This window comes from Brachyhypopomus gauderio, chromosome 7 (assembly GCF_052324685.1).
Source record: "Brachyhypopomus gauderio isolate BG-103 chromosome 7, BGAUD_0.2, whole genome shotgun sequence".
NCBI lineage: Eukaryota > Metazoa > Chordata > Actinopteri > Gymnotiformes > Hypopomidae > Brachyhypopomus > Brachyhypopomus gauderio.
Genome location: NC_135217.1, coordinates 33,553,127 through 33,564,219, shown reverse-complemented (window position 1 = coordinate 33,564,219; position 11,093 = coordinate 33,553,127). Strand labels below are relative to the sequence as shown.

The 11,093-nt window shown below is 51.5% G+C and overlaps 1 protein-coding gene across 5 annotated transcripts in view; it reads right to left on the bottom strand.

The window, feature by feature from the left end:
• LOC143519722 (suppressor of tumorigenicity 14 protein homolog) overlaps positions 1–10,800 on the bottom strand; it is a 13,528-nt gene extending 2,728 nt beyond the window's left edge. Inside the window, exons 1-16 of one of the 5 annotated variants that reach the window (XM_077013449.1) lie at positions 10,534–10,800; positions 9,729–9,915; positions 9,367–9,494; positions 7,922–7,989; positions 7,448–7,641; positions 7,241–7,348; positions 6,859–7,081; positions 6,087–6,229; positions 5,879–5,976; positions 3,840–3,949; positions 2,466–2,599; positions 1,901–2,005; positions 1,705–1,815; positions 882–992; positions 503–622; positions 1–72 (exon numbers count right to left, since the gene is read on the bottom strand). The exon at positions 1–72 is cut by the window's left edge and continues 112 nt beyond it. In XM_077013449.1, coding sequence (XP_076869564.1) covers positions 1–72; positions 503–622; positions 882–992; positions 1,705–1,815; positions 1,901–2,005; positions 2,466–2,599; positions 3,840–3,949; positions 5,879–5,976; positions 6,087–6,229; positions 6,859–7,081; positions 7,241–7,348; positions 7,448–7,641; positions 7,922–7,989; positions 9,367–9,494; positions 9,729–9,915; positions 10,534–10,797 — 2,176 coding nt within the window. In that variant the 5' untranslated portion in view covers positions 10,798–10,800. Of the gene's footprint in view, positions 73–502; positions 623–881; positions 996–1,704; positions 1,816–1,900; positions 2,006–2,465; positions 2,600–3,839; positions 3,950–5,878; positions 5,977–6,086; positions 6,230–6,858; positions 7,082–7,240; positions 7,349–7,447; positions 7,642–7,921; positions 7,990–8,174; positions 8,278–9,366; positions 9,495–9,728; positions 9,916–10,533 lie in introns of those variants that run through there. The other 4 variants (XM_077013452.1, XM_077013453.1, XM_077013451.1 and 1 more) reach the window with 4 other exon arrangements.
• Between the last annotated feature and the right edge of the window lie 293 nt (positions 10,801–11,093).

Sequence of the window (11,093 nt, the reverse complement as noted above, 5' to 3'; positions counted from 1 at the left end):
AGGGCCAGGAGCCCAGCTGGGCGTCTGCACCGCCCACGATCTTCGCCCTCCGCCTGGGGCGGGTGCCGCAGCCTGAGCCCGTCGGGACAGCACACAGAGCAGATTCAGCACGTGGTGTGGCGTGGTTACACGATTTCATATTAAATGACGTTTCTACTTGAATATCACCCAAAGTAGAAACGTGCATTAAAACTAATAAAACTGATGAAAATGACACTAACAGCACAAAGCTGAATGTCAAAACAGGCAAGAAGCTAAATCCTACCTCACTGCAGAGGAAATTATGTCTTTAATTAATTAAAAGTCTCACTGTTAAAACGTTGACTTTTAACATAGATTTAAAGATATCTAAGGCATCCGGTCCTTAAATATAGCTGGGTGACACGTCCACCGTCTTCACATTGCACGTATTTCAAGGCCGCCATCAGATCTCAACAGCTTAAGTACATCACAAGGTCCAGGCCTGGGGTCAGGGGTCATGGAGGTCATACAGGGTGCTCACCACAGCGCAGCTCGTCGGACCCGTCCTTGCAGTCCTTGATGCCGTCGCATTCTGGGTTCACCTTGTTAACACACTTGCCGTTCGCACACTTATAGGACGTGGGTGAGCAACCTTTACTAACTGCACACACACAACCAGGCAGGGATCAACTCTAACAAGTAAGTAAGGATTAATGCAATTTAAAATAGTGCTGAAATAATGCTGGAATTTAAAAAATGATCAAAAGTCAGGATTCATGCAAAATATATCAAAAACACTGAAAATGTTACATATAACCACTGACCGTATATAAAAACCCTTGATCAGTATAATCATTGTAATAAATTATTAATAATTGATTATTAATAATATTAATAATAATGAATAATAATGGACATACATGCCCTTGTGCAGTTAAGCTCATCACTCCGATCCTTGCAGTCAATAATCCCATCACAGACCGAAGACTTGGGCAGACACATTTTATTCGGACACATGTGGTGGCATTTACCTGCTGAGAAGTGAAGTCACATCAGCTTTGCCCCTCGTTGAGGCATCACACGGGGCAAATAAGAGCAGGCAAGAGAAGAGAGGGGAGTTCACAGAAAGGTTGGGCGATTTAGCAAAAATATATATCATGATACTTGAGGACATTTTCACCAGAAACAAATACAAATTGTCATTTTTAGTTTTGAAAAAAGGAAAACACCAACAAAACAGTAGTGACCTATTAGGTTGTAAATGATTCAGTAAACTGTTCAGAATGAAACTACTTGTTGTTTACAGGTACCATTTATATCTTTAAAATTTTATTAATTAATTAGTGTCAGATGCTGAATTTCCTGGAAGTACTATCAATATCTCTGGCACCTTCAAAATCATAACACTGTGAAAATCATCACCCAGCTCACAACATAGCTCTAAACTTTCTAGACTCAACATTCATCACCCAGCTCACAACATAGCTCTAAACTTTCTAGACTCAACATTCATCACCCAGCTCACAACATAGCTCTAAACTTTCTAGACTCAACATTCATCACCCAGCTCACAACATAGCTCTAAACTTTCTAGACTCAACATTCATCACCCAGCTCACAACATAGCTCTGGATTTTCTAGACTCAACATTCATCACCCAGCTCACAACATAGCTCTAAACTTTCTAGACTCAACATTCATCACCCAGCTCACAACATAGCTCTGGATTTTCTAGACTCTTACCACAGTTGGCTTCTTCACTGCTGTCACCACACGCCACCTGTAGGTTACACTGGCTCCCGTGTGGTCTGCACTGACCACTCCCACAGTACACCTCTCCTGGTTTGCATATGGCTAGCGAGGGCCAGAGAGGGTTGTGTGAGATCTCTGATGCGGCATGATGGACAGATGGGGTCAGACGAATGTGTGACACACTTACAGCATTTCGCCTCGTCACGTCCATCTTCACAGTCCTTCTCTCCATCACACACTTTCCTCAGGGGGATACAGCGTCCATCTCCGCACCGGAACTGCCTCGGACAAGCTGGGGTGTATTGCAGACACACACGCGCGCAAAACACACACACACACACACACACACACACACACACACACACACACACACACACACACACACACACACACACACACATACACACACATACACACACATACACACACACACACACACACACATTTACCCACTAACTCACAAGGCTGACACTAAATTATATGCTCTGGTAGTCTGCTAAAAGATCGTAACTGGACACTTGACCTTTACCGGCCCAGAAACGCTACAAAGTGTCCACCCCGAGACGAAGGACAAACAGCGTCCAAGACACGGTGCACAAAAGGTCCGAGTACAAAAGCCACTTCTCCGAACAAGCTGCGAGCCCAGTCGCTCCACAAAGCAAAACGCGGGCGAGTCGCTCGGCCGAATAAAGCCCGGCCGATGTCATACTTTCAGGAGACACTGGGAGAACACAAAAGGTCAGTGTGCTCACTGCTCTCCGGGGAGAAGGCGCGGTAGACAAGGTAAAAGCCCTTGTGGGTCAGGGACTCATCCGAGTGGAAGCGCAGCAGCACGGGGGAAGAGTAGATCCGCTTCCTGCTGCTGTCCCCAACTGGATTGCACAGCCTGGGGGAGAAAACAGGTGGGCAAGCGTGAACAGACACAAACGCAGGTGTGACGTCCACTGCTGAACTAACCCTGGATCTCCAATGTCCCCTCCAGCATGTGCTATTCTTTGCAATCCATCTTGAATTATAAGGGTGTCGCAGGTGTTAATTTTACACATGTATGGGCGTTAACAAACATGAGCACACACAGGGACATCAGAAGGTGCACTGGGCTCCAAAAAGCATCAGAATGTTAACATCTTAACATCTAAATTTGTGTGTTCAGCATGTTCCCTGTGATACGATGCTCTTGGAAAATTCGGCCCAGGTGTCTACACACTAATACGACATTCTGGAATATTGAGTTGTCCATCAAAAGCAGTGACCATGCGACCACTTCTGACACTACCAATCTCCAACCAGCACGAGAGAGGACACTCACATGACACCACCAATCTCCAACCAGCACGAGAGAGGACACTCACATGACACCACCAATCTCCAACCAGCACGAGAGAGGACACTCACCTGACACCACCAATCTCCAACCAGCACGAGAGAGGACACTCACCTGACACCACCAATCTCCAACCAGCACGAGAGAGGACACTCACATGACACCACCAATCTCCAACCAGCACGAGAGAGGACACTCACCTGACACCACCAATCTCCAACCAGCACGAGAGAGGACACTCACCTGACACCACCAATCTCCAACCAGCACGAGAGAGGACACTCACCTGACACCACCAATCTCCAACCAGCACGAGAGAGGACACTCACCTGACACCACCAATCTCCAACCAGCACGAGAGAGGACACTCACCTGACACCACCAATCTCCAACCAGCACGAGAGAGGACACTCACCTGACACCACCAATCTCCAACCAGCACGAGAGAGGACACTCACCTGACACCACCAATCTCCAACCAGCACGAGAGAGGACACTCACCTGACACCACCAATCTCCAACCAGCACGAGAGAGGACACTCACATGACACCACCAATCTCCAACCAGCACGAGAGAGGACACTCACCCGACACCACCAATCTCCAACCAGCACGAGAGAGGACACTCACCTGACACCACCAATCTCCAACCAGCACGAGAGAGGACACTCACCTGACACCACCAATCTCCAACCAGCACGAGAGAGGACACTCACCTGACACCACCAATCTCCAACCAGCACGAGAGAGGACACTCACCTGACACCACCAATCTCCAACCAGCACGAGAGAGGACACTCACCTGACACCACCAATCTCCAACCAGTCTTTCTCACAGGTGCTTGATGTGGGCGAATCCTGAATGTCCAACATCACAATGGTTATGGAGAGCAGGTAACTGGGCAATGGTGCCTGAAAAGAGGAACCCGAGTCAAGCAGCTTCAAAGGATGCACTCTGGCACAAAGGGGCGTCCTGCCCCCGTGGCCACTGCCCCAAACCCCCATCCCCACACCTCACACCCCACCCCCATCCCCACACCTCACACCCCACCCCATCCCCACACCTCACACCCAACCCCCATCCCCACACCTCACACCCCACCCCATCCCCACACCTCACACCCCACCCCCATCCCCACACCCCCACAAACCAACCCCCATCCCCACACCTCACACCCAACCCCCATCCCCACACCTCACACCCCACCCCATCCCCACACCTCACCCCATCCCCACACCTCACACCCCACCCCATCCACACACCTCACACCCCACCCCCATCCCCACACCCCCACAAACCAACCCCCATCCCCACACCTCACACCCCACCCCATCCCCACACCTTACACCCCACCCCATCCCCACACCCCCACAAACCAACCCCCATCCCCACACCTCACACCCCACCCCCATCCCCACACCTCACACCCCACCCCCATCCCCACACCTCACACCCCACCCCCATCCCCACACCTCACACCCCACCCCATCCCCACACCTCACACCCAACCCCCATCCCCACACCTCACACCCCACCCCATCCCCACACCTCACACCCAACCCCCATCCCCACACCTCACACCCCACCCCCATCCCCACACCTCACACCCAACCCCCATCCCCACACCCCCACAAACCAACCCCCATCCCCACACCTCACACCCCACCCCATCCCCACACCTCACCCCATCCCCACACCTCACACCCCACCCCATCCCCACACCTCACACCCCACCCCCACACCTCACACCCCACCCCATCCCCACACCTCACACCCCACCCCCATCCCCACACCCCCACAAACCAACCCCCATCCCCACACCTCACACCCCACCCCCATCCCCACACCCCCACAAACCAACCCCCATCCCCACACCTCACACCCCACCCCATCCCCACACCTCACACCCAACCCCCATCCCCACACCTCACACCCCACCCCCATCCCCACACCTCACACCCCACCCCCATCCCCACACCTCACACCCCACCCCCATCCCCACACCCCCACAAACCAACCCCCATCCCCACACCTCACACCCCACCCCATCCCCACACCTCACACCCAACCCCCATCCCCACACCTCACACCCCACCCCATCCCCACACCTCACCCCCATCCCCACACCTCACACCCCACCCCCATCCCCACACCTCACACCCAACCCCCATCCCCACACCCCCACAAACCAACCCCCATCCCCACACCTCACACCCCACCCCATCCCCACACCTCACCCCATCCCCACACCTCACACCCCACCCCATCCCCACACCTCACACCCCACCCCCACACCTCACCCCCATCCCCACACCCCCACAAACCAACCCCCATCCCCACACCTCACACCCCACCCCCATCCCCCATCCCCACACCCCCACAAACCAACCCCCATCCCCACACCTCACACCCCACCCCATCCCCACACCTCACACCCCACCCCCATCCCCACACCCCCACAAACCAACCCCCATCCCCACACCTCACACCCCACCCCATCCCCACACCTCACACCCAACCCCCATCCCCACACCTCACACCCCACCCCCATCCCCACACCTCACACCCCACCCCCATCCCCACACCCCCACAAACCAACCCCCATCCCCACACCTCACACCCCACCCCATCCCCACACCTCACACCCAACCCCCATCCCCACACCTCACACCCCACCCCCATCCCCACACCTCACACCCCACCCCCATCCCCCATCCCCACACCCCCACAAACCAACCCCCATCCCCACACCTCACACCCCACCCCAAGCCCCCTTGAATCCGGTTCACAGGCTCCGGTTGGCCATGTGCACTGAGGAACGCAGAAGCTCCTCTCCTCACCCGAATTTTCCAGTTGCAGTCCACGTTTGGAGGGTAGTGAGCAGGGTAGTAAGGGGACATTACTGAGCCATTCCACGCAGACAGGAAGCCTCCGCATTCTGACAGGACACATGACGTGGACACGCCGTTAAGACGCACAAACCCGAGAGATTCAACCGAAAAACCATCTATATGATTTTAATACAGGGGCGTGGGGCTAGACGCTCACCAGCCTTTGGTATGGCCTGGAAGTAAGCCTTAAAGATGGCGCCGTGGCGTTGGCGACTGAAGGAGAAGGTGATGAGCATGACGTTCCCTGATGACGTCAGCTTCATGACCGGAGATGACCCGGCCAGCGGAAGACCACACCACCTGCCAAAGATATACACCTTCACTTTGTGTTGGGTCACACCGCAACGTGTGATATAAGAAGACGTAGTACAAGAAGGAGAAGAAATACAAATAAATTGCATTTATTGTAGTTATTGTAGTCACATGTTTGCCCAGACGATAGACAGTGTACTGGATTAGGAAGTCATTTCCAGTGCTGGTAGATGTGGATAAGAAAGACTTTTCACAAATTGCTGTGAACTCATTTAATAATACTTCATATTGCACCTGTGCATATTGGGACATCATGCTTATCAAACATTTAACTTTAGCTTTTGATTAAATGTAATGATGTAAATTAAAGACTAGTAGGTTAAAGCCATTTTTTAGAAATCTTATTGGCAAGGACAATTATACCTCACGATCTGCAAAACAGGAGAGTTTTAACATCAAGCTAACTGTGTCAACACATTCAAGTGTCACTTAGATTTCCAATGGGCAGCATTCACATTTTCTCACATTTTCTATGTTTAATAACTGCTTTGATCTTTAATTGAGATTTTGAATGACCTGTTTTAAGTGGACCACAGCCAAGACTGCAAACATTAACAGTAATGCATCTTAACATATAACAATCCACTTGTTCCTTATGTAATAACTCGTTTTCATACCTGGCAATGATTTTGTTCTGTAGCGGCAGCAGGAAGTCGTATGCGGAGAGTTTGTTGGCTGAGCAGCTGCCTGGTGTGGCTCCCTGGAGCGTGACGATATCCAGCCGCACGATGTGTCCGGGAGGCACTCGCAGCCTCCACTGGTAATACGGCTTCTTCGGACTTACCAAACTCAGGGTGCGATTGTTTCCGTATTTGGCATAGAGGTCAAATGACATGGCTGCTGTCCAGGTCAGAAGCGTGGAGCAAAGAAGGAGTTGCTTTCTTTATGTGAAGTAATTATGATTATAAGAATAACTATATATATATATATATATTTTTTTTTTTAACATGCAGCATTAAAAGAAGGAAAATGTGAGTGGTGCTCATGAGATGGTTTTACCCTGAAGACCCTGAAGTTGCCATTTGCCACTCTGCAGAGAGTTTGGATTTTTGATCTTTTCTGCTTTGTCATCAGATTCTTCATCTTCATTGTCATCTAAGTTCAAGCCTGTAGATAAGAAGACATAGTTCTACCCCTGCTGAAGTCCACAGCGAAAGTGACACCAGGGAGAGAATTCTGGTCCACGTAGTTCATGGTCCTGCTTACCCAGAAGCCTTAGCGTGTCTTCATCTCTCTCTAGGTAGTATTGCTCTTCCAGTCTGCTGTGGACGACCTTGTTGTTGCCAGGGAGACGGCGGGGTGTCCAGGCGGGGTTTGCCCTCTGCAGCTCCTCTGCAAATGCAGCAGACGGAGTGGAGAACTTGCTCCAGAAGAAGACAGTGAGTCCATTCACTCCTTCACTGTCAGCACGGAGACACAACATCAGCACGGAGACACGAAATACTCTGATGTAACTGCTCTACTGACCACATGCTTTCGCCTTGTCAGGGTGTCAAACTGTGGTCCTGAAGAGCAGGAGCAGGACACAATCTGGTGACCTCTGAACTCTAAAGCACCTACGGAGCCTAGTAATTAACTGATTAGTAATTAACTAGGACAATCACAAAACTGTGCTGACCTCTGGCCCTCTGGACCCAGAGCTGGGTGCCCCTGCTCTTATGTGTTGCAGAGAATTCTCACCTAAAGGCAACGACTTCTGTGCGTCGGTAGTATGACCTCCATGGTGTGGACTCATACAGCTCGGAGAACTTTTCACCACCGCAGCAAGGAACCAGACGCCACCCATATGACCAAAAAAAAAAAAAAGACAACAAGCAAACTATGAAATAAACAACTGTTCACAAGTCTTGAAAAGTGAAACAGCGTTACAAAATCTGCCCTCACTCTCTGTTACCAAGGCTCACAGACACACGACACAGAAATGTTGACGCACCGCATCGTTCAGACCTCACAGCTACGGGAGAAATGACATCACCAGACGAGGTGTGACATCAGTAGTCCGGGCAAGACGTGCAGCCCTGGCACAAAGGGCCCTGTCCTTGCGTGATTGGGCTTTGAACAACAAGAGCACCATTGTGCTGGGATCAATGTCACTGGAGTGCAGGGTGGCGGGGGCAGGCACAGGGTTCAGGCCACCTTTAAGAGGCAGGGCCACACTCTCGCACAACCGTGCCACACCTACCCTGTTCACTCACATCAAACTGGGTTACGAGAACAACACTAACGTCTGGTAGAATGTGTGGAACACCTGTAATGAACTGCAGTGCACCTCTCTCCTCATTGACATGCACACCTCATCGTCTCTCTCTCTCACTCTCTCTCTCCCCCCTCTCTCTCTCTGCTGCCCATCCTCTCTTACACTCTCTCTCTGGTCTTCTCCCTCTCCCTCTCCCTCTGTCTCTGTTTCTGCTGTCCGTCCTCTCTCACACTCTCTCTGGCCTTCTCTCTCTCTTTCTCTCTCTCCCTCTCTCTCTCTGCTGCCCATCCTCTCTCACACTCTCTCTGGTCTTCTCCCTCCCCCTCTCTCTCTCTCTCTCTCTCTCTCTCTCTCTCTCTCTGCCCTTCTCTCTCTCCTCGGACTGCGTCCCTCCCAGTGCTCAGACACAGAGCATCTGATTGTGTGAGGACGCGTACAGACAATGTTTTTATTGAGTACCTGCTCTTCCTCTCGCTCGGGCCCTGCGGCCCTCACAAACGCCGTTCTTGTCTCCAGCCCTGAAAGGCGGCGCTCCCCTGGGACATCACTCTCACCGCACCACCCCTGCGCTGAGACCGGCCTCCGGTTACAGCGGCTTTACATTTAAGAGGGCTACGATGTGGCTGAAGGTGCTGCAAACACCCCCCCCTCCCCTCGCCCCCCTCCTCTCAGTCCCTCCCGCCTGCCTTCAGCCTGTTTTACATCTTAAAAAGGCGACAGCGAAGGGGCCGACACACTGCGGGACCCGCCAGCTCTGGCCCGCCTGCCTTCTGTGGGTGCCAAGCCCGAGCAGCGTCCTGGAGTGCTCTCTGGAGGCCACGCCCGCGTTCCACAGCACAGAAGCCTTATTCCCCACCCTGTTGGAGCTGGTGTGGGATGGGGGGGGTTTGGGGTCAGAGGTCAGAGGTTTATGCATGTGTGTGCTTACGTAGAGGCTCAGCTCCTGGGATTGGAGGCGGAACTGCGAGGAGGTCGGGTCGGTCAGCTCCTGCGTGAAGCTGAGGTTAGAGAGCTCCAGGCATCCTCCCAGGAAGAACACGGAGTGGGCTGGAGGAGCTGTGGAAACACACACACATACACACACACGCTCTAACATGACTGATCAGCTTGTGACTGTTCCCCAAGTTGCTTTAAAATGCATGCCAATAAACCCACAAGTTCAACAGTGGTGCAAACCAACTATACTCCCACCGTACGAGAAGACTGCTATGATCACCTTGGAGAGCGTGTGCAGCACCATAACAGATCACAATCTCCACATTCCTTCACAGGTGAGGGGGCTTCACTTACATGCGAAGAAATGGAGAGTCAGTGCGGTGACTGCCGCGGAGAGGGGGATGAAGGGGGCGGCGCCCAGCGCCCAGCGCCTCCACGTCCTGAAGGGGGCGCTCTTTTCACTCGGCTTCCTGACATCGGATCCAGCGCAAGTCTTGGTGTTAGGCGGGCTTGGTGACTGGAATGGATCTTTCACAGTGTCCTGCCACACACACCAGAAATCCTGCATCAGTTATCACCAGCCATGGACCATATTGTTCCAGAGAAACATGCTGGAAGCAAATCATACAGTAGAAAACATCTGTTAATATTCTACAGTCTACAGTCCGACATTTACCAGCTACACTGGTCTGAATAATCCAGCAGTGGTTTCCCTGGTTGTGTTCAATATGTCATAACATCTTAACTATGTGCTAGCGGCAGAGAAATAGAGAATGCGAATATACAGGCAGGATTTCCCTGTGGAGGTCCCCATACGCGGCCGGTCTGCGCTCCCACGGCCCGATGTCACTGTCACGCTGCACTCAGAGCCATTCATACATGTCACACCGCAAGACTGACAGCTCATAACAAGAGGCTGTCTCTTTGCAAGATTCAAATTTATTGCTATTCCCACGAGTGGGAACATAGATTGTACAATAAAGATATATGTGATCGTTCTCACAAGTTAGAATACCAAATATAGCTTCAAGTTAGAAATAATGTGGGCACTATATGCTGTGTTGCATGCCCAATCATATTTGGTCTGTTTGAAAAATACAACTTTTATCGCTTTTTATCACCCACCAGAGCTGCTACCTTTTGCGAGCGGCATTCTTACCTGTGCAGGTAAACCTGCAGGTGTCCAGTGTGCTAAGCCAGATACGCTGTAAACTTCGCAACTTCTGTTTTTAGGGAAAGTCCTCATGGCCTGATTTGTGTGGTTCCGATGCACTTTTGCAGAACAATACCTTGGGAAATTACTCCGAAAACCTGTGCGATCCCCCCTTTGATACCGAGGGAAACCCGAGCTGAGCGGTTCTAGCGCTGCGACCGTTGACTCGCCGTGTCCGTCCGTGAGCAGGTGCTGTATGAGACCCATCATGCACCGCGACACAAAGGGTCCACTATGAACAGGTACGATCCACACAAGCATCCGTGCGACTGAAATTGTGGGCAAACTTCTCTGGTGTGCGTACGTCGGCTACCTACAATAGATGGCTTGGTGCCCATGTAGCAAGTGCTACATCATTAAATTAATAAGAGAAAAGAACCACTCATTGTTTAATGAGATGTAATATAAGTACATAGCTAATATATTTCTTAAATAAGCAGCGGTGTGAATTCAATATCAACCCCTTTGTTTCCACGGATGTATCGTGTTTCAAATCACTGGTGCGT